At 39.0% G+C, this 24,945-nt stretch overlaps 1 protein-coding gene across 1 annotated transcript in view; it reads right to left on the bottom strand.

Annotated features, from left to right (window-relative positions):
- Positions 1–21,954: 21,954 nt before the first annotated feature.
- The window catches only part of cdh8 (cadherin 8), a 98,896-nt gene continuing 95,905 nt past the window's right edge, over positions 21,955–24,945 (bottom strand). Inside the window, exons 11-12 of the mRNA XM_085413397.1 lie at positions 24,216–24,467; positions 21,955–24,033 (exon numbers count right to left, since the gene is read on the bottom strand). Coding sequence (XP_085269523.1) covers positions 23,540–24,033; positions 24,216–24,467 — 746 coding nt within the window. The 3' untranslated portion in view covers positions 21,955–23,539. The remainder of the gene's footprint in view (positions 24,034–24,215; positions 24,468–24,945) is intronic.

Genomic DNA, 24,945 nt, shown 5'->3' with positions numbered 1-24,945 from the left:
GCATCAGGATGAATGGCACTAACATGCAAGGTTGAGTCTTCAATTTGGTGGCAGAGATGGAATAAATGGCCCTCAGTGGGAACAGTAGGTTGTCCCTTTGCCACAGGCTTGCTTTCAGTTAAAGAGACAAAGCTGTCAGAGTGTGGCCAGTAATGAGGGGCACACAGCGACACAGCTCACACTTATGCCGTACAGTCTTAAGGTTAAATGATATGACAGTCTCTAACTAAGTCTTTTTTGCCTTAAAGGTCAACTGAATATTTTATTGCCAGCCAGGCTTGGCAGTGTATTGAAATGGTAATGTTAATACCACTACAGGACAGCTTCAGTGAGGGAGGTCCTCTGAAAGGTCAGCCAGTCTCCCAACTGTTCCCTCACACACACGACACATACATCCAGAAACACTCAAACACGCATATTTACTATAAGTAAATGCAGCACAAAGGGAGATTCTTACCCTGCCACATACAGTAAGAAAAGACACACAAACTCATTAAACCATGCTTTTATATCCATCTACACTTTTATTAGTTTCCCCTTTTCTTTTCCATTACAGTCTGTGTTAAACTTCAATGCACAGTTTCATTTTGCGGCATCATTAGAGCAGAAGACAATTTCCTGCCCACAGACCAGTCATGGACATGAAATGAAAATGACTCTGATTGGCTGCTGTAAAAGATATGAGCTTAAGGGCAATGTGAGTTTTTGACTGGTAAGACACATTTCTCTTTTAATGCAGGAGATTGGGAGGAAAAATAAAAATAAAATCTTAACAACCACATTTCATGACAGTGGAAGGTTCTCAGAAGGGCCAAGCATAAGGTAATGCAAATATAGGCTCAAATGACTTGCTGTAGTTCTTTATGTGCTGTTATATTGCCTCTTATTGGAGGCAGCTTCATCTTATTAGTCAGTTCCTTCTAACAGGTGGACGTGATGGAACCACCAAATGCACATGTTGCAAATGTTCAAATACACATTGAAGCGACAACAATACATTGTTTGGTGTGTTATTCATGTGTTATTGACTGCAGTGATGTCATCACTTACATGTGAACACGTCCTGTGCCTTTTCTCATCTGATATCAGGCACACCCTCTGCCATGTCTGATATCAATATTTTGCCGATAAATAGCACAGGATTAAGGGAAATTTTGCTTGTAATGTTTCAGTTTTTACGTGCAATTTAATAAAGATAACAGGCATCTAAAAAAGTGAGAGCATTAGAAGTGTCATCCAACCCTCAGCATTCCAGGTATTTATGCTCTTAGCGGAAACGTTCACATACAACTCAGTTCATTATGCCAGCATACAGAAGATCTGCTGATTCAGCCCTAAAGGGAGTAGCTCAAAGAAAAAGAAGACCTTATGGCAAAAGAGCATTTCTTAAGGGTGATTTCCTTGCTTACATATTATTTAATTACTACACTAATGTCTGATTGTATAAATTACAAAATTATAAAATACAAAAACGTCAAAATACCCTCGAGCATTGTTAATGTACTCCTATCACTGTTTCAATGCACCAAAACATTATTTATTAATTCAAAAAGGTCTTTAGAGACAAATCACAGCTTTTTAAATTATGTAATATTCTGTTTAACTGAGTGATATGTGGAAGGTGGACAAGCAGTAGATAGCAAGGTGATTCTGTGTCCATAGACAGGGACTCATTAAACTTTTACTGCCACATTTTAATCCTCTGAAAATGGAAGCCTCCATCCTCTGCACACACACACACACACACACACACACACACACACACACACACACACACACACACACACACACACACACACACACACACACACACACACACACAAACATACTGTGTTCTCCATTCTCCATCCCTCTCTTCATCCCTCACCTCCCTCCATTTGATTTTGTCTGGGGTCAGCAAAGCTTCCTTTGCTCTCTTCCTCATGGATGCATTCCAGGCTGAGTTTCCACATATGCTAGGTGGTAGGGAAAGTTGCTGACGCTGGTATAACAATGTGGAGCCCTGTAGAGCACATCTGTGATTTCAGCCCTTACTGAGACCATGCAGCGCAGCAAAAATTAACCTAATCTTATACACACTGGTGGAAGGTTAGAGTTTGAAGTCTATTTTCACAAATATCACCAAGTTTTTCCTTGTCCTTATTGATCCTGAAAGCAATGCTGGATTGAAAAACTGAAAACTTCTCCCTCCCTTACTAAGCATGCAGTTTTGCCTTCTTGCAATGAAATTCTAGTAACAGTATTTTTCACATTCAAAATTGAATTAATTAAATGTTGGAAGTAAATAGTTTATGATTGGATTTAAGGAAAAGCAGGACAAAACCTGTATTTCCTTTGCCTTTTGTCCTCTTAATGTTTAATAAAATCACACACCATTTGGAGAAGAAAAAAAATTATTGTTATGTAGTTTATTATAACAATACTATTGCTCTTTCTTGTCTGTTTAGGGCAGTTGTGGTGTTGTGGATATACATCCATAATAAAATTGCATATGTACACTAACAATGTAAGATCCAAAGGACAGTAAACTGATTTAAACTATTATTTTTATAAACAGAATCTGTTAGTAAAAAGCTAAAAGTGCTTAAAGGTGATGAGAGGAGTTTTTGACCACTAGTGGTGCTTTAAAGCAGTGTCTGTATCACAGGGTCCCAATTGTGTTTGGATGTCGAATTGCGAACATTCACAAATTTCTGACTGGTTTAAGTTCATTCTACTTGGTGCAGTTAAGGTTCATAAGTATTTGGACAACAACACAGTCTTTCTATTATTCTCCCTCTGTAGACCACTACAGTGGTTTTTAAATCAATCACAATGTGATTGAAATGCAGTCTTTCATTTTTGATTGAACAGATTACTAATGTGATATTAGTATTGGATTAACTATTACAGAACTAGAGACATTTTTAGTGAATCGTTTTAAGAGGCACAAACGTAACCAGACAAGCTAAACTTATTTTAAATAAAATGACTGTTTTAGTTACTTGATTGAAATTTTTTTGAGATCAAAGATTGCCTGAAAAGGATGGCCATCAGCAAATGCTGTGTTTCCTCCCATTCACTGCCTTTGCTTTATTGCAGCCACATTCAGTTTTTGCTTGTTGTGTTTATCTTCCTTTAGTTTTGTCTGAATTAAATAAAAAACATGTTATATTGGGTTGAGGTCAGGTGTCTCACTTGAAAATTGAAGAACACCCCATTTCTTTAAGAAACTCTTGGGTTATTGTCCACTTGCACTGTGCTCTGCACCAGTTTGCTGAATCTGAGCAGACTAAAGCCCTGTGCATTTAAAAATTCATCTTTATACTTCTATCAGCAGTCCCTTTGTCAATACAGGGAGTGCAGAATTATTAGGCAAATTAGTATTTTGCACGGTGGCACGGTGGTTAGCACTGTTGCCGCACAGCAAGAAGGTCCTGAGTTCAATTCCACCATCAGGCCGGGGTCTTTCTGTGTGGAGTTTGCATGTTCTCCCCGTGTTTGCGTGGGTTCCTTCCGGGTACTCCGGCTTCCTCCCACCGTCCAAAGACATGCAGCTTGTGGGGATAGGTTAATTGGATAATCCAAATTGTCACTAGGTATGAATGTGCGAATGAATGTGAGTGCGAATGGTTGTCTGTCCCTGTGTGTTGGCCCTGCGACAGACTGGCGACCTGTCCAGGGTGTACCCTGCCTCTCGCCCTATGAAAGCTGGGATAGGCTCCAGCGCCCCCCGCGACCCTGAAAAGGATAAGCGGAAGCGAATGGATGGATGGATGGAGTATTTTGTCCACATCATCCTCTTCATGCATGTTGTCTTACTCCAAGCTGTATAGGCTCGAAAGCCTACTACCAATTAAGCATATTAGGTGATGTGCATCTCTGTAATGAGAAGGGGTGTGGTCTAATGACATCAACACCCTATATCAGGTGTGCATAATTATTAGGCAACGTCCTTTCCTTTGGCAAAATGGGTCAAAAGAAGGACTTGACAGGCTCAGAAAAGTCAAAAATAGTGAGATATCTTGCAGAGGGATGCAGCAGTCTCAAAATTGCAAAGCTTCTGAAGCGTGATCGTCGAACAATCAAGCGTTTCATTCAAAATAGTCAACAGGGTCGCAAGAAGCGTGTGGAAAAACCAAGGCGCAAAATAACTGCCCATGAACTGAGAAAAGTCAAGCGTGCAGCTGCCAAGATGCCACTTGCCACCAGTTTGGCCATATTTCAGAGCTGCAACATCACTGGAGTGCCCAAAAGCACAAGGTGTGCAATACTCAGAGACATGGCCAAGGTAAGAAAGGCTGAAAGACGACCACCACTGAACAAGACACACAAGCTGAAACGTCAAGACTGGGCCAAGAAATATCTCAAGACTGATTATTCTAAGGTTTTATGGACTGATGAAATGAGAGTGAGTCTTGATGGGCCAGATGGATGGGCCCGTGGCTGGATTGGTAAAGGGCAGAGAGCTCCAGTCCCACTCAGACGCCAGCAAGGTGGAGGTGGAGTACTGGTTTGGGCTGGTATCATCAAAGATGAGCTTGTGGGGCCTTTTCGGGTTGAGGATGGAGTCAAGCTCAACTCCAAGTCCTACTGCCAGTTCCTGGAAGACACCTTCTTCAAGCAGTGGTACAGGAAGAAGTCTGCATCCTTCAAGAAAAACATGATTTTCATGCAGGACAATGCTCCATCACACGCGTCCAAGTACTCCACAGCGTGGCTGGCAAGAAAGGGTATAAAAGAAGAAAAACTAATGACATGGCCATCTTGTTCACCTGATCTGAACCCCATTGAGAACCTGTGGTCTATCATCAAATGTGAGATTTACAAGGAGGGAAAACAGTACACCTCTCTGAACAGTGTCTGGGAGGCTGTGGTTGCTGCTGCACGCAATGTTGATGGTGAACAGATCAAAACACTGACAGAATCCATGGATGGCAGGCTTTTGAGTGTCCTTGCAAAGAAAGGTGGCTATATTGGTCGCTGATTTGTTTTTGTTTTGTTTTTGAATGTCAGAAATGTATATTTGTGAATGTGGAGATGTTATATTGGTTTCACTGGTAAAAATAAATAATTAAAATGGGTATATATTTGTTTTTTGTTAAGTTGCCTAATAATTATGCACAGTAATAGTCACCTGCACACACAGATATCCCCCTAAAATAGCTAAAACTAAAAACAAACTAAAAACTACTTCCAAAAACATTCAGCTTTGATATTAATGAGTTTTTTGTGTTCATTGAGAACATGGTTGTTGTTCAATAATAAAATTATTCCTCAAAAATACAACTTGCCTAATAATTCTGCACTCCCTGTAAATACAGAGAACTAGTTCAACTGACATCCACACACTAATGCCACATATTTTGTTTGATAGATGCTGTGTTATGCTTTAGAGCAGCAGCTGTACCTTTCTTTCCCCATATTTTATTCTCCCATTACTCTGGTAAAATTTAATCTTGGTTGAATATGTCTAAAGATTTTTTTCCCCCAGGAATGTTTTTGACAAAGTCTGTTGTGACCTTCGTGTTTTTAGGTGTAAACAGTCCCACTGTGCAAAGTGACGTCTACTGAACATCTCATGTTGTGCACATTGACAAAGACTTTCAAGCAGATAGTCCAGTTCATACACACTCGCACAAACTTCTTGTACTTTCTTCTCTCAGTCATGCTGCTGATCACAACCACATTCCCTTCTTCATACAAAGCTCTTCACAATAAAACAAGCTACTATATATATATATATATATATATATATATATATATATATATATATATATAATGCAAATGCTCTTCTAAGCGTATTAAACACATTGTTTTCCTTTTAAAAGCATACATTTTTCTAAATAATTTAACCATTATTATTTTATATTTTAACATGGAATTCAACATTTTTGATATTTCAACACCTTTTAATAAATGACGGTTTTAACCTGGTTACAAACAAATAATTTGATTAACTGAAATAAATTAACTAGTTAAACAAAAACAAAAAAATGTAAAATAACAAAAAAATTATCCACGTGTACTGAATAAATCAATAGGCTCACACATAACAAATTGTGTTTTAGAAAGAATCCATTCATATGTATCATATTCATAACAACAATATTGATTTTTGTAAATAAAAATATTACTTTTATTAATCATGCAAATTTCCCGCACCTGTCATAGACATCCACACGACGTCCAAAAAAACGACCCAGTCCAAAGTTTTAATGTTGAAAATCATATTGACATATTGATTGTTTTACTGAAAATGTCTGAAACTGCTGGCATACAGTAGCAAATTACAAAACTTTTATTGTCCAAATATTTCAGTGTATATAATGAACCGCACCATGTAATGTTGCTTAAAATGGATGCATTTACCAGTCGCAGCAGAATGCAGATGCTCTTCCCTCAGCATGGTTCTCCCGGACATTTTTTCCTGTTAAAAGGAAAGTGTTTTTTTCTCCCCACTGTCATCTGCTTGACAGTGTTTTTTTTTTATTGTAGTGTCTTTGCCTTACAATATAAAGCATCTTGAGACAACTGTAATTTGCTGTTATATAAATTAAAATTGCATTAAAAATGAAGTGAATGAAGGTTTATACTGGTTTACTGGTTAGTTTTAGTTGTATTAGTCAAGTATTACCTATATAAGAACATACCAAAGAATTACAACAAAAAAAAAGACTTCAGAAGTAGAAAAAAGTAGAAAAAAACAACACCTAAACACCCTTTCACCTATTCCTCCAAACAGCAACTGTGTGGCCACACATATTCAGATCAATAAGACAAATAGGGCCAGTCTGGAAACAAAGAGTGTGCCGCCCAAGAACTTCATGAACCTATTTATAACTGAGGCTTTGCCCATTGGAATAATGATCCCACAGCAAGGCTGAGACATCTCCCCAGGCCAGGATCCATATTCCTGTTAAGGCTGCCACCTCTGCAGCCAAACACATGCCAGGAGCATGAAAATAACTCCTGGTTGTGCCCTCTGTCATGTCTTGCACATTATTCAAACATTCACTATGTGTATAATCAATCTCATGAGTTATGTAAAGGTTGTTAGTTTGCAACTCACAAAAGTTGACTTCAGTAAATCCGATAAGCTTTTAAACTTTGAATAGAAAGAAGATGTGGTCTAGAAGAGACAGTGATTTGGTTATTGAGGAAATAAATTCCAAATATCTAATTCATGCAGGCTAAGTAAAGTTAAAAGAAAATACATTTTAGACGAATAGCTCAATGCAAATGCTTCATTTATGCACAGAGTAATGTGGTTTTCAGGGAAGACAAGGCACTTAAATATTAGTAAATTCAATAGATGGTCTCATCCACTGTGGTCCCTATGAGAAACCAAACACAGAAAATTGAATTACATACTGTAGGTTTTTGTCTTTATTTCCATAATGTGGACCTTTAATGGAATTACTTCACTAAGAGCAGAATTTTCATTTATCATTTGAAATTCAGATGGGTGCATTGTGGGGAAACTTGCTGACAAAATTGAAAAACATAAAAGTGAAACACAAGGCCGTTTCACCCCATTTAATTACAAACAGCAGCAGAGGACAGACGGGAAAAAAGGCATGCACACATTCAAACTGTGTGTAAGAGGAATATTAAGAATACATTTTTCTGTCTTTTCTTCTTCTTCTTTTTTACAGTGAGTTGGAAAATTAAGATTAAGTATTCTGATCTCCATTATGTCACTGTTTTGTTATGCTGGGACAAACACACACTGGCAAACAAAGTTATTAGGATTTATAATGCATCACACTAATATACTAGCGCAGTATAGTCATTAAAGCCGAGGCCAAAGCTGTGACATATTGATCATGCAAGGATAATTCAGGGTTAATGTGTCTGTCTTTTCCTCTGACGTTCTCCAAACAAATAGATTCTGTCTGAGATTTAAGTTGCTGTGATTGTTTTTTTTTTTTCACAAATTATTAAGGAGAAATTCTGCGTTTTGCAATTCCTTCCCCCTGATTTTGTGTAATCTTTCCTATTATTTTTACCGTAATCGTCAGCTCATCAGAAACACTCTGCCATATCATCCTGCTGTGGAAGCTTTTATTATAATCCTTGACAGAAATTTGTATTAGACTATTAAAATAGACAGAAGCACACTATACAAAAATGCGAACTGGTTCTGTAAATGAGTGTTTATGGAGCACAGCACACTGCAGGGACAGAAGCACTTTGCATACTTAGCCAATCAGTGGACGCTCACTTCAGCTCTGCTCTACCGCTCAGCGCACCAATTCATGGCACATTCTGTCGTCAACTAAGTAATCAGTTAGCACTTCCACCTTCCACACTCCCCATGCTGCATTTGGAGATAGTGTGCCATTTAGACCAAGAAGAAAACAATTAAAATTTAAATGTGGAGTTAAACTCTTTGTGCTTTCCTATGTGTCACCCTTGTAGAAATGATCACAGTGTTAAATGTTATAATTCAGTGTGAAATCAACATTTGCCAGAGTTCCTTTTTCACATTCGGACAAAATCAAGGGATTCATCAGATTTCCTGTAAAAAGCAATCAACTGCAATTATCACAGCTTCATGTCTTGTAATTGGTGTCAGGGGAATGTTGCATGTTTCCCTTTTACTCTATTCAACCCATTAGAAATGAGATTTTTTCTTTTTAAAAATGCACAAACTAAGATGTTTTGCCCACTCAATCACAGATTCACTTCAATTTGAACTGAATAAAGGTAGCATGAAAGGGAGTTGATACATGTTCTGCTGTACAAGGAAATCCAAATAGATATGAATGGCTCTAAATGTACAAATTTTAAGCAAAAGTCAACAATTGTAGACTGCAAACACTCTCAAAGTCAATACTGAGCTTAGCTGTATTTAAATGAAAACAAAAAGCAAAACAAAACTTGATATAATGATACCATTTGCTAACAATTAACGAGGGTTGATACAGGAATATATTTAGTTCCTCACATCCATCACATGATTCTGTTTTCACTAGTCTTTTTTATTATTTATCAGTCAATGTGCATACAGCAATAAACTGATGGTGTGTCTGCAGTAAAACAAACTGACCAGGTTTCTTTATAGTTTAACATTATAGTTTATCTGAAAAAAAGTGTTGGCATTTCCATTTCTAGGGTTGCTTTCCCCCTCTTTTTCTCCCTATTTCTACAACTTTATAGGACTATAATTCACAAGTTATTAGTTCAGTTCGGCAAAACATAGTTAGTACTGGTAATGGCAAACACATGTCAGTGTGGCAGGTGGAAGAGCTCAGTTTCAAATTGACTATTGCATTGATCACTGATAGCAGTAAACACATTCTGAGCTGACTGCATGTTAGCTTATTTTAAAAATGTTGCCTTTTTTTTCACATTGGAGAATAGTTCATTGTTGCTGATGTTGTCTTGTAAGCCAAACATGACAAGCTTGAGGTCAGCAGTCATTATAATTATATCACACACAAAAAAGACCATTAATATAACCATGCAGGTTTATTACACGAGTGCAGCACTGATGCTGCAACTTAATGCTTACCATTCACTGCAAATACCTAGTTCTACTGTATTTACCTATGATGGGAAATTCCTTTATTGGTGTTGAATGTTCTGGCTGGCTGTTTGCCCGAAGGTTGATACAGAATAGATGTGAATGAGGCTTTTAGAAGATGTGGGGATTTTTGGACGAGGCTATACTGGCAGCCATCAATAGCTGCATGTTGGCACCACAGTAACTGTTATGTTTAATATTAGATTTTCTGTTTCTTTTTCTTTAATTATGTTAAAAGATTATTATTCACAATGAAAAGTCAAGGAAAGTAGCCCAAGCATCAGATAAATAGTTTGTTATTCGTCTGATACTTGTGCCACCGCTTCATTATTCCATGGTAAAGAAGCTGAGTTCATTTATTTCTACAGGAATAAATAAATATACTGATTCTTTCAAATGCTATAAACTTTGTTCAAACATGATTTTTTTCATGAAAGAGGTATTGAATGAGTAACAGTAAACCACAGTTTATTACCCCGAAGGTTTCATGTTTGTACTCAATGATTGCCATCACACTCCGATTGCTCATGATAGGATGCCAAATTGACATCTGTTGAGTGGGAGTCCTACTTCTAGAAGTTTAGAGGGGCCTGTATGCCTTTAAAGTGGCATTGAACTGTAAAGCAGAGAGCATGTTTTATTCAGATTTCAGACTGAGGTGGAATCGGGTTCCCTTCACATCCATCTGCAGCTGAGAGATAGCCAGGGATTGATGCACAATCAAGAGAAGTGGGTTTCAGTGTAGTGGAAATCATTTCTTTCTCTTTTTCTTTTTCTGTTTTTCTACTTCCCTTTCCTTTCCTTCATCTCTTTTAATACAAAAATTCTGTGCCGTTCATGGAGGTTTGGGGTTTTTTTTGTTTTGTTTTTTTAAGTTTTTTTTTTTAGCTTGTCTGCCTATCCTTACCTTTATTTCTCTCTCTCATGAACACCACTGTAGACAGTTCAAGCTGACTTGGGTTATTTGGGGGGGCAGGGTATGTGAGTGTTGAAAGAAAAGGGAGTCTTGAGTGTCTATTAGATGAGAGAGAGAGAAAAGAATGGTCTAAGCAAGAAGGAAAAAAGAAAAACAAAAAAAAGAATAGAGGAGAAATAGAATAGGGAAGGAAAAAGGAGCAATGAAGACCATAGAAGGCGAGAGCAATTGTCCCCAGAGACATAATTAGGTCTAAGAAGGCTAATGATTGGACATAAAATACAACCTCTCTTCCTGTATTAACACATAACCTCTTCCCTCCACTGCCAGGGGGATGGAGGACCCTATAATCACTTATCTAGTGTCACATCTCTTCTAAAGAGGATGTGCAAAGGACTAGGACAAGATGCTTTGAGGTAAAAAGAAAGAAAAAAAGTCAGAATCAAAAGCTTCCAAGTGGCAAACATATCTATGGAAAAACTGTGGTGTTCATTTTTTCTCATCTTCAGCCGCTAGAGAGTTTATGAAACAAGTGAATTGTCAGACATATTGCCTATATGTCTGACAAATTAGTAAGCCCGCCCTGTCTTCCTATGAATGAGTTTTAAATCTGGCTGTCAGTTCAGTTCCTCTGCTCCCCTGCTGTTTTGTTGCATGGAAGGTACCAGCCATTTGCCAGCTCAGCAGGGTGCCTTTAGATCTGTCTCCCGATGGCCATATTGGAAAATACATGATCTCAGGGTGAGAACATATTTGTAATGATTAAAACATGCCACAGTTATAAAAGATTCAAATCAATTTTTTGAACTTTCAATCTGTTTCATCAATTCCTGGTTGTTAGAGGGATTTAATAGATTTTTTAATGATGCATGGATCGGAGATGAGTCAATACAGTATCTGAAACAAGCTGGTGTTGACCTGAATACTGTATGCTTTCAGGGTCAGTGGAGCAGAGAAATTGTAAACTTAAAAAAACTTGTTAATTCAGCGTTGAGTGTCTCTAGATGGCAACATTTGGCCTAAAATAACCTTAGCTCTCTTCTATTTTTTCTTAGCCTGCTATCACTTCATCTCCATGTCTGCTCTTTGTCTCGTTCTTCAAATACTTCTCTTTCTGACTATCCCTCCCACTATCTCACCTCCCGCTGACGTCGTGTCCCTTGGTCCTGTCACATCTTTCTCTCTCCCTCTCATAAAATACAATATTTATCTCAGTCTGTTTGAGTTCACTCACCCTTATCATTGGGTGTGCTCCCAGTGGCTCTGAGGTGGATTAGTCGAGGACTCATTGACATTACATTGGCCATGAAATATGCATATCACGATCAAAGGTGATGGTGTGCAAGGCAGCATTTCTACAAGAGCTCACAACCTGGAGTTTATGTGCTTCTTGAAACCCGAAGCGCCTTTGGACCATTTTGTCCAAAGCTGCAATTTTACAAATAAATTACTTATTTAAAAATAGTTTTAGTTGATGTGAAAGGGTTTGTGTGTTGTCTCTGAAGACTGAAAGAGAGAGAATGGATTAATGTACTTACCATACTCATGGAATACTGTGATCTGGAGGCTTTGGTTTTGATTTGAATATAATGGTATTGATTGCTTGTAACAGAGTCCAGCTGGAGATTAGCTGCAGTCATCTTTTTTTTTACCTGAGGCTTTGGATAGAGAGGCCTGCATGCCAACTCTTTTATTTCCCACATCAAAACAACTCACAGGATGAATAATACATTTGGAGGGAAAGAATATTACATTTGAACCAACAGGATTACAAGCTAGGGAACATCAATATATACATATAACCTGTGAAACCATTTTCAACAAAATAAATGGTCAAATAAAATGTTGGGCATGTAGAGTCAGATTAGCGTAGTAATTCATGTGGGTATCATATGTCCATGGAGTACATATATATGTATATAGTAGTTAATGGATCCAAGAGCACAGTAACCTAAGTAAGAGGCTAAAGAGGCTAAGAAAGAAAGAGTCTTGGACAGTACCAGGCCCTGACGCGATTCACACCTACTGGCTAAAGATGCTAACTACAACTACACTTCATCAATCTCTAGTAGCACAAACAAACAAGCTCCTTATGCACAATACTCACCCTGAATGGACAGTCCCGATCCACAATGATCCCCAAAAGGGACCGGGCCCATCCAACTACCTCCAAATAACCTGCCTCAGTACCACATGGTATCTCCTGGCAGGCATCATAGCATAGCACAAGTTACCATCAAGTGCAAGATTTAGCAAGGAGACGCTCTGTCCCCACTGCTGTTCTACATAGGCCTGAACCCCTTCAGTGAGATCACTGACAAGACTGGCTACAAAAACCAACTACAGAATAGGCCAGTCATTAGCTATCTCCTCTACATGGATGACTTAAGGTTGAATGCCAGGAGTTAATAAGACATCGATTCACTGATCCACTCCGCTAGGATCTACAGCATCAACATCGCAATGTTATTTGAACTGGACATTGTGGACAGTTACAGGTACCTGTGAACTCCACAGGCACCTTCCATCCCAAACACCTCCCTAAAAGTTAAACTTTTGTCTCATCAGTACACAGATTTTTTCCCCCTTACATATACACACACACACACACACACACACACACATATATACATTGGGGTGCACATAAGTGGTCCGCAGGTGCGCATTCGCTGTCAAAATAAAAGACGCGCACCAGATAAGAAGTTGCAACGCACGTTTGTGTACGTAAGATTTTCTGGAGGAGGACAGACATTTGTTTAGATCTCCTAGCAAGCAAGCAAGCTCCTTTAAGCAATTACTTCGGTGTTCCTCCACCTCCAAAGAAATGTCAGAAAGGGGTCCGAACCGCAAAAGAAGCACGTATTCTCGGAAAAGTAGTTGCAGGAGGTGAGCTGGCTTCAAACAAATGATGAACGCACAGAGATGAGGTGCAGAATATGCAGTGAAAATCCCACTCTAGCGGACAAAAACAGTGCTTTTTATATGGACGCAAACGTGCGTTGCAACTTCTTATCTGATGCGCATCTTTTATTTTGACAGCAAATTCGCACCCGCGGACCACTTATGTGCACCCCCGTATATATATATATATATATATATATATATATATATATATATATATATATCTGTCCATATCTGAGGCCTTGGAAACTGCCAAGCAAAGACTCACAGCCTTGGCCAGCCGCTTGAGGAGGTACACAAGAGAGATAGAAGGCAGAAGAATAAACCAGCTGTTCTCCACAGAACCAGCAAAGGTGTACTCTCAGTGGCAAGGGAACAATAAGAGAACAGCACCACCAAGGCTGGAGACGGAGCAATACTGGAAGAGCATATGGGAGAAGGACGCAACCCATAACGGCAATGCTCAGTGGCTAGAGGATCTGAGGGCAGACCACAGCGACCTCCCTGAACAGGGTCCAGTAACCATCACAGTGGCAGATATCCAAGAAAGGGTCTCCAGTATGAAGAGTTGGACAGCACCAGGGCCCGACATGGTTCACGCCTACTGGCTAAAGAAGCTGACTGCACTCCACGAGCATCTGGCAGCACAAATGAACCAGCTGCTAGTTAACGAGAGACACCCGGAATGGCTAACTGAAGGCCGGACGGTCCTGATCCCCAAGGACCCCAAGAAGGGACCGGTCCCCTCCAACTACCGACCAATAACCTGCCTCAGTACTACATGGAAGCTCCTGTCAGGCATCATATCGGCTAAGATGAACAGGCACATGGGTCAATACATGAGCGGGACACAGAAAGGAATTGGCAAGAATACCAGAGGCGCAAAACACCAGCTACTGGTAGACAGAACAATCAGCCGAGACTGCAAGACCAGACTGACCAACCTGTGCACTGCCTGGATTGATTACAAGAAGGCCTATGACTCAATGCCCCACAGCTGGATACTGGAATGCCTAGAATTGTAAAAGATCAATGGGACCCTAAGAGCCTTCATCAGGAACTCAATGGGGATGTGGCATACAACACTAGAGGCCAACTCCAAGCCCATAGCACAAGTCACCATCAAGTGCGGGATCTACCAAGGAGATGCTCTGTCCCCACTGCTGTTCTGCATAGGCCTGAACCCCCTCAGTGAGATCATTAACATGACTGGCTACGGATACCGACTACGGAACGGAGCAGTTGTCAGCCACCTCCTGTACATGGATGACATCAAGCTGTATGCCAAGAGTGAACAAGACATCGATTCACTGATCCACACTACCAGGCTATACAGCAATGACATTGGAATGTTTTTCGGACTGGAGAAGTGTAGTCGGATGGTAACAAAGAGAGGGAAGGTAGTCAGAATACATTGGGAAGATGGCCCCAACTGACCGAGTGCTCAGTGAATACCTCAGGCAGCAGAAACCCAAGAAAGAGGAGGGAGACGAGGAACCATCATGGAAGGACAGGCCCCTGCACGGTATGTACCACCGGCAGATAGAGGAGGTGGCTGATATCCAGAAATCCTACCAGTGGCTGGACAAAGCTGGACTGAAAGACAGCACAGAGGCACTAATCATGGCAGCACAAGAACAAGCTCTGAGCACAAGATCCATAGAGGCTGGGGTCTATCACACCAGGCAAGACCCCAGGTGCAGGCTGTGTAAAGATGCCCCAGAGACAATCCAGCACATAACAGCAGGGTGCAAGATGCTAGCAGGCAAGGCATACATGGAACGCCATAACCAAGTGGCCGGCATAGTGTACAGGAACATCTGTGCCGAGTATAACCTGGAAGTCCCGAGGTCAAAATGGGAGATGCCCCCAAGGGTGGTGGAGAATGACCGAGCTAAGATCCTGTGGGACTTCCAGATACAGACGGACAAAACGGTGGTGGCTAACCAACCGGACATAGTGGTGGTAGACAAACAGAAGAAGACGGCCGTAGTGATCGATGTAGCAGTTCCGAATGACAGCAATATCAGGAAGAAGGAACACGAGAAGCTGGAGAAATACCAAGGGCTCAGAGAAGAGCTCGAAAGGATGTGGAGGGTGAAGGTAACGGTGGTCCCCGTGGTAATCGGAGCACTAGGTGCGGTGACATATATATATATATATAGTAGACCTTAATGAACCAGTGTACAATAAACCAAATTTAAAAAAACAACAATAGATGTGAAGATGTAGGTGTGAACAGCTGTAACTCTCAATAGCGCAGTGTCTAACCAGCTCTACGTGTCTGCTCATAAAACCTGAACTGTACTCCAGCAGGACCAAGTTTCTTTCATCCCAAGAGCAGCTGTGAGGGTTCCGATCTGCTCAGGAACCAATTTGGATTCCAGCAGGTTTTTGGCTGAAGCTGAGAAAACGGTGCATGACAGAAACGGCAGGACAGTTATGGTGCATTTCTGCTGGCTGTGCTATCCACCAACAGAGGTGCTAATTAATGCTAATTGCAAGAGGGGTCAATTATACACTCCATGGTGCATGATTAGGACCACCGTGTTAGCGACCAATGAATCAAAACAACAGCTATCCTCTCTGATGCTAAAACTGGAGCCCACACACAAACACACACCTAAAAAACAAACAAAAAAAGCCCCCATATTGGTGCTGAATTAAAGGTATAATAAGAGAGACTTTATGTTTTTCCAAGGAATGACCAGAATATTTTTGAAAGATAGATTACAGCTGAAAACCATAATTTAACATATACTTGGATTTGTGAATACATTTCTGACTAAAAACTACCTTCCAGGCTCTTGAACAATAAATCCACATAAAGAAAAATTTAGTTTCGTGTATGTTTGCCTGCTTGTAGCTGAGGATACTGAAAAAAAAGAAAATAAAGAGTCTGAATGAATGAATTCTCTGTTTTTTGTGGCTGGATTTCTGCTGTAGCTTTTTTTTGTTTTGCATTCTTGGAACACAAAATTTATTTATATATATTTTATTAGTTACCGTCTGACACAAATCAACAAACCAGAAGGAATGGAAGTTCCAACTGTAGCTTAACAGAATGTCAAAGTTTGCTGACTGAGATTTGGTCACACAGTCTTGCATGTCAAGAAAACTTTGAACAGTGCTAGGAGAATGAATTAGTCCAGCAGCTGGGACCATATGGTGTTTGTGTGGTTTGGCGGTTCAGTGACCAGTGGTGAAAACACAAGATTAGTTAGACCATTCTCATGATTCTTTTCCTGGTAGGATTTAATCCCTTCAAATCGCTTTCCATTCTGGAAACAAGCCTAGAGACAGTTTTTCTTTAATGTTGGGTGTTTTCTTTTCTGTTTTTTGTTTTTTGCTATTATCATTTGTGTAGAAACATCTATGTATTCCATTATCGCTGTACCTGAATCCAGTTTTTACTTTGATTTTCTTTTGTAGTGAAGATCAAAGTGGACTAAATTAGATATGTAAACACTGTTTGATGGAACATAATTAAAAAGCTACTTTTAAGGTTATCCTATCTGAATAAGTTCAATCATAATGAAGGAATAAATTCATAGACTAAAGAAGCAGGTTTGTTTGTGAATTCTGTTGGGATTTTATTGAGAGAAAAGGTAAGAAAAGTATTTAAGAGAAACTGTACAGGGCTTAGTTTTTCATACAGTAATATGTACAGTATGTATTTGGAAGGTTAATGATTTCTTTTAGCAATATCTTTATGAGCAGCTCAGTGAGTTAGATTACAAATATTTAATTTTTTGAGTTATTTTCAATCCTAAGACAGGGGATGTATGTGCTACTACTACTACTACTAATAATAATAATAACTTTATTTATAAAGTGCTTTCAAACAAAGTGCTGTACAACTAAGAGATAAATAGAATAAAAGCGATACATAGCAATACAGGTAAAAGACACAATACAAATTAAAAACAATAAAAATTTAAAAACTAAAAGCCATAGAATTAAGACATGTAGGATAGGGTGAACAAATGTGTCTTCAACTTAGTTTAAAAAACCTCCACAGAAACGGGGCACGAAAAGAAAAAGCACACTCTCCAATTGTTTTTTTTTTCTGGCTCTAGGAACCTTTAGAAGGCCAGAGTGCTGAGATCGTAGAGCATGAGATGGAACATGAAGGTGTAAAAGGTCGGAGAGGTATTATTATTATTATTATTATTATTATTATTATTATTATTATTATTATTATGTACTAAAAGGCAAATGAAAGTCCTACTAAAAGCTGCACAATTATTGTCTTTCGGTTGGTCATTGTTAATTTAACTTTGGGAACTAAATATGCAGCTAAAATGTTGAGAACATTAGGATAAATTTATATATTACTTATATTCAAATTCAAATTCAAATTTTATTTGTCACATACACAGTCGTACACAGTACGATATGCAGTGAAATGTTTAGACAACTGCTCGTGACCTAAAATAAAAGACTATAAATAGGATAGGAAATAAATATGAAAATTAAAATGAAGGGTAAATTTAACTAGGAAAGAATAAAATAAAATATAACAATTAAAGTTAAAAATAAAATAACTGTACAACAAAATACACAATACACAAAATACACAATATAGAAAATATATAAGAATATATGAAGAAATATAGAACAATAAGAGCAGCTGTACGAGTAATAAATGGTAATGAAAGAAATGTAATGTCCAGGGTTGTATCCACATATTTAAGTGTCTTGTGCAGTGCAAATATGCTTAAAAGTGATTTATTTAAGTGACTTGTGATAGAGTGATTTGATTAGATGACCACGCAGTGTAGTTGTGCAGTGGCCACTAGTGTAAACAAATGTCCAGAATGTCCAGTGTGTGTGTAAAAACCATATGTGTGGGTCAGTACTATGTGGTGGTGTGATTGAGAGACCGTATTGCCTGCGGAAAGAAGCTTCTTCTCAGTCTCTCTGTGTTGGTCTTCAGAGATGTGTTACATTTGATTTGTTAAAGTTTTTAATTGTCATTACTGAAATTCTAAACCATAACACTTTTTTAAAATAGCAATAGCTGATAGGATGAATAGTGTTCTGCAGCAGTATAGCATGTTTGAATCAAGCTTTGTTCTTTTCAAGCTCATTAGCTCTTTGGTTAATTGCTTTATCATGAAGTTTAGTGTTAGACATGATCTTGCATTAGCAAGATGATTCCTAACTCAAGACTTCAGCTCACTGAAGGAATTCCTCCCATTCAGACTGCTGGCAATCATTTGGCTACCGTACTTCTCATTCCTCTATTCTCTGACACTTTTAAAATTAGATCAGTGGAAACCACCTCCAATTTTCCCTAATCCCCCATCAGTGGTCCTCACCCGTCCCAACACTACCAGTAAATATTAATAAAGCCAAGGTGAATATGAAATAAATAAATAAAAAAAACAAACACAAAAAACTAAACACACACACAAAAACAAACAAACAAAAAAAAACACAAGAAGAAAAAAATGTGATATCTGTAGCTCAAAGCCAGAATAGAAAGCAGCTTTCTTAATTTGTATGCACCAAAGTTTGTTTATAATTGGGGGCATCTCTGCCAGGCAACAGTAATTACAGTTTCTACACCACACGAGTTGGAGCCACAGGGCTGCCATATAAAATCTGGCACATATCAGCAGGGAACAACGAGCGCAAAGTTGTCACCCGAGGGACACTTCCATTACGTGACAAAAGTGAGAAGGTAATTTGATTTACTCTTTAGTTAGGCAACTTCTGTCAAACCTGCAGCCATACACAGCAGTGGGGGAGCATGAAGATTGACTACAAATGAGTTTGCTGACCTGCCGGGGTCGCACATTCCAAAAAACAATTTGTGCTATCATTTAGCTGAAGATATCGGTTGCTAAAATGTGTTCCATGGCTGATTTTGACTAATGGTTCAGGTGCATAAAGATAGCAGCCTTCAGGCTTAACATTATATCCAAACCCAGAGGCCAATAGCATCTGAAAAACTAAGACCACTCTGGCAAGTTTGGAAAACTAAATGGTGAATAATAGTGTGTAGAATCAGATTTTTTTTTTGGTTTTTAATTTAAATGTAACTAATCACTATAGCTAGTATTTGTATTGTTTTCATTGCAGCAGTATTAGCTGTGCATGTGCACTCTTTAAATGCTGTAGGCATTTGTGCAAGCAGATTAGCATGATTTTTTTGTCTTTCAGTTCAGTGAGGCAGTGTCTGTATTTGATACTATCAAAGATTTTTTGTATTTATGAGAAACCTTGATATCAGATAAACCCGTAAAAATTCCAATCTTCCAACAAGATTAACAGAAAGAAGACATCAAGAAAAGGAAATATCGTTAAGAAATAACGCTATAAAGGCCAGGAAACAGGAGATCTTACTCCAAAAACATAAATAAATAAATAAATAAATAAATAGCATGGTCAGATGAGCTTTACTGTAACACAATAGAATCTCTCTGGTTTATATCTGAGAGGAGTAATAAATCAGGTTTAATACACAACGGTATCTTGATATGGCACAGTTTAAATGTTAAGACTAACAAAATGTTTTAGATATTGACAAATGTGTAAAAATGCACACAGCATGTGTAATGCTTCTTGATTCTATCCTTCTTTCCCTCACTGACTCTGCAACCATAAATGACTGCTGTATTCCAATCTGCATGACAAAGCAGTACAAAGTTCAGTCCTGCTGCACTGTTGGCTACATTCTCGCAAAACTAGAACTATTCCATCTTCATAATGTCAAAATGATAAACAAAATTCTTAAGACGGCACAATTTCTTCAAGTAAGTGGCAACTTTTAAGGATGAAAGGTTACCTTCAACATGACAGCTGTTTTCAAGGAAAGTAAACTGGGAAAGGGGAAAATGATAAGCACTGACATTCTTTTTCTCTATTGATGTATTTCCCTATCTTGATGCTGCTTTTAGGATGCAGGTTTAGTCTAAGGCTGTTTTAACAGAATACTAATTCAAGTGGGTTAGAAGTCCATTTTTGCTTTCCAAAGCAACATCAACAACACAGCAAAACTGACTTTTATAGCATTCAAGCAGCGCAGGGCCAAAGTATGCTAGGTGACTAAGTGAAGAACGGTGTGGGAAATATAATGCTACAGGGCAGCTTCTGTCTTTATCATGCTGTCTGATGATGCACAATCTTGCCAGAAGCATTTTTAGAGAACCAGCACAGCCATCCCGGTGTTTGGAGAATGGGTCCACTTGTGTCTGCTGATCTTAGATTCTGTTGTTTTGTATTTGTCTGTTTCTTGAACATCCAAAACATTGCAGGAGCTATTTTGTGCTGATGTCTTGCAGTATCCCTTCTGGTGTATTTCCTTTAAATCTGAGTGTACTTTTGTGTAAAAATGTAAATGATTTTGCTTTTTTAAATAGGTCTTCTTCAACTAATTTATATACTTGAATCTTACTTTCAGGGAGTTTAGGAACTTGCAGGCACAAGGTAATGAACATAGCTTAAACAACAGTGGTATCCTAATATTTCAGTAGTCAGCCAAGTTGGCCCATTCTCAGATGTCTTACTGACATTTTGTCAAAGCTGCTTGTATCTTACAGATTGGTCTCTCACTCCCAATTTATCACATATAGAGGTTCGTGAAGGAGTCCCATTGAAAACCATAGGTGGTGGGGCTACCCCTGTAGCATACCTGACAGAGCTGCCTAGTTGTTGCTGTAGCTGCCTGGGTTTCAGTCACCCCCAGGCCATTTGCTGCATGTCATTCCCTCACTTTGTCTCCCCAGCTTTCTCTCTGTTCTACAATATCGCAATCAAATGTACGCGTTCTTGTTCTTTAAAAATGGCAAATTAGCTCTCAAAGTCCAGTGGTGGGGCAGTCCATCAGTAGTGTACAACTTGTGTCTAACGTAGCAATGCCTGTGACACCAAAGAGAATATCAGTATTTGATGGCCGTGGTCCTGTTTTGTTATGTCTGTAAAACGTGCTTTCTGCTATACTATTTGTAGTCTCCAGGCAAGGATGACCTTGAAGTAACTGGCATGATGTCATCAGGGTTACTTTTTCAAATATTTGCCCAAGGATGACTCTGTGCTTTGTGTCACTGAGCTGACCTGAAAATTATCTTCATACACAGCAAAATCTCCAGTGTTAAATTAACACTAGAGAGTGTCTACATGGGTCCACACCTCTGAGTGTTAAATACAATACTGTTGAGTGTTAAATTAACACTTTTGACAGTGTTATATGTTTAAAAGTAACCTGGTCAGTTTTGAAGATTAACAATGGCTAACACTGAGCAGTGCTGATTTTCTAACACTGGAAAATAACTCAAAATGTTAGAAATATTCCAGTGTTAGAAAATCAGCACTGCTCAGTGTTAGCCATTGTTAATCTTCAAAACTGACCAGGTTACTTTTAAACATATAACACTGTCAAAAGTGTTAATTTAACACTCAACAGTATTGTATTTAACACTCAGAGGTGTGGACCCATGTAGACACTCTCTAGTGTTAATTTAACACTGGAGATTTTGCTGTGTAGCACTGTCTTCAACGTTTTGTAGTGTTGACCTCTAGCCTGTATAAGAAAAGCACACTCATTCGGCAATATTTATAAAAATATATTTCACAAAGTAGGAAACAATACAGGGTATCTTAGATTACAGTACAGGGAGTAAATAATTGAACATACACATTTATAAGCATTAAAGCACAGTAGAAAATATGATCTGCATGTAGGACTATTCCATATATATTGTTTAGTCTACCGAGAACTGCCATAATACTGTATCAGTACAAACTGAGTATGCACGCAGCTGTAGTGCCATTGAAATTCTCATAATGTGCAAGAGCTAACGTGCAGAGACAAAACCTACCACCTCATTGAAAGCTAATGACGTTAGCAGTAACTCTATGTACAGTACAAGTCTTTTTATTGATATCATACAGTGTAAGCACAATATGCACATGGTCCTGATCCGCAAATTCATTTTTCTTGGGCTAACACAATCTGTGTTTCCTAAATGAGATTTGATGTTTAAAAAGAGTCACTTAGTTCTCAATTGGACTATTGTGCTCAGACGCTGCACCTCGGAATATATTACGAAATATATTTTACACAGAATTAGCATGTGTCAGAAAGATCCCATTTCTGAAGTCCCAATTAATGAATTCATCTGCATTGCTACAGTAACCTAGAGGTCTTGTTTGCCTGCTTAAATCTAATCTACATCATCAACTGCAATAGGTTTATGATATGGTTTGGCTGTTATGAAATAGTGTTTGAGTGGTTAGAAAAAAACTGTTGAATGTGAAATAATCTGAACACACTCACTTCAAATAGTCAGCACAGAAAAAAAAGACTTAGGAGCAGATATACAAAAACTCAGAACAATAATGAAGAATCAACACATCTCTTGTCAAAAACAGTAGATTACAATTGTATTTAATGTTGCTTCTGTAAAAAGAAGGCCTCAGAGTTTCTACATTTCTCTTTTTTGTCTTCACTTCAGTCTTTTATAGGCTAGTAACGCTTGCAACCCACACCTGTAGCATGTAAATACAAAGAGTTGTATAAAGCAAGCCTTTCTGGGCTTTAGATAGTTTATAAATGTGGCCACCAGAGAACATATCAAATGATAACAAATTCACCTTAAAGCCAATACTGGTTTGTCTTTTTGCTTTTTTTCAAATCATACATACATTCATCATTGTAATGAAGACCATATATTGCTTTGTCATTGTCTTGTTCCTTGCAATCACCATCAGCTGCGTGGCTTAGGGAGACAGGAAACCCTCTCCACCTTCTGTAGTCCAGCTTGTTGTCCATGGAGCATCGAGCATGGTGTCCGCTCAAGCTTCAGAGAACCCACAAATATCTGTTCACTGAGCAACTACCAGCAATGCCAGGGTTTTTCTGCTACTGGTAGTCACAGTAAATGACTAACACCCAAAATACTGCTAGACACTCCACAACGGAATCTAAGTTACACTCCACAAGAATCATAGATCTCCTAATAAAGACATTGTTTGGCTGAACAATTATAATGCGCTTGACATAGTAGATGACAACTGCTATACCTCACTCTAAAAAGATTACAAAAAGGTGGCCTCCCTTGTTATTAACTGTTTTTTTTTTCTTTTTAAACACCAGTTTCTAAAAGCCAACAAACCCCCTAGCGTTCAATACACAAGTATGTGGACAGAAAAAAAAATCTTAAGTCTTTTTTTTTGTTTGTTTGTTTTTAAGAAATCAAAGGTCAGGTCTCACGGTCACTCTCACCCACAGAGTAGAGCTCCCCAAGTCTTCTGAAGCGTGGACCCCATTCTCTGAGATAGTCATAGTTCTGGTCAGAGTCTGATGACGCTGTCTCCAGTGAGCTGAGGGAGCCAGCAATGGATCCCCGGCCCTCGTATCCATAGATCTGGATGGAGTCGTAAGGTGGTGCTGTTGGATCATTGTCTGCCTCGTGGAGCCGTACGTTGATGAATTCATCTACATCCACACCATTTGGACCCGAATGTTGACCTGCCCGTGGCATAAACTGCAGGTCAGGCTTGATATCCTTGCGTGGCAGGTACCCATTGATGCCATCCGGGTTCTGCAGCGTGGCAATGTCAAATGCTTCGGTGTCCTCCTCACCTCCTCCTTCATCATCATAACGGATAATATTCTCCCTCACATCTTCGTCATCCTTGATAATCAGAGGCTCATTCTTGTGTCTCCTCAAGGTCACGAATAGTACTACTATTACTGTCAGAAAGAAAGATTGAAAAATAGGTAGAAAAATACACGGGAAACTAGGTTAGGATTGGTCAAGTGGATTTTTGTGTTAGTACAAGTACATCTTTTATGGAGGAAAAAAATCTATGATGTCTACAACATCCATTAAAACCACTTCAATGGAATGATGCACAACAGAACGGATACCTCACCTAGCAGTAGTATAATGCAGGCAAGGATGGCAATTAAAGCCCCCATACTAAGTCCAATGGGTAAGACATACGCCTCCACGTTGCAAGACTGGACAATGCCATCCTTACTGCACCCACAGACTCTGATCGTCAAGGTGTTGGTGCTGCTCATCGGCGGATTCCCATTGTCCGTCACAATGATTGGCAGGAAGTACATCTCCTGTTTCTGTCGTCGGAAGGTATCATGCTTGGCTAGGACACTGATTGAATTGTCTGTCAGAGAGATGTAAAGCCAGAGATGAATTTTTGCAAGGGCGTGAGAAAAACCCATTATTATTCATGGTGGTGACAGACTGAAGTTCTATTATTAAATTGTGTGAAGATCAGTGCAGCATGAGGGTAAACTAATTTCACATCAATCGCCATTAGGCTTTTTAGCATTCTCACATTCCAATGCTGTAGATAGATTCCAACCACCTTCCTTCGTTTCTCTACAGTCCAATTTGAGGATTCTGAAGAAAGGTGAATCTGAATTCGCCGTCCCTCTTTGAAAGTGAAGGAAATGAAGGGACCACGGCAGGCGACACTGGCTAAGAAGATGGCACATGTCGACCCAGAAAGGTGCCAGCTGCTCTTTGATGGCACTTCTGTGAAGCTGTCTGCTCATTAGCTGGCACTCCTTAGCCTCCTCACATTATCAAACACTTGCAGTCCCATAAGAACCTACTCCTGCTGATCTTATGGAAAACAT

Source organism: Rhamphochromis longiceps, linkage group LG1 (genome assembly GCF_057381845.1).
Source record: "Rhamphochromis longiceps isolate RC_006_pf linkage group LG1, R_longiceps_female_GT1.1, whole genome shotgun sequence".
Taxonomy (NCBI): Eukaryota; Metazoa; Chordata; class Actinopteri; order Cichliformes; family Cichlidae; genus Rhamphochromis; species Rhamphochromis longiceps.
This window is presented reverse-complemented; position numbering and strand designations above follow the sequence as displayed.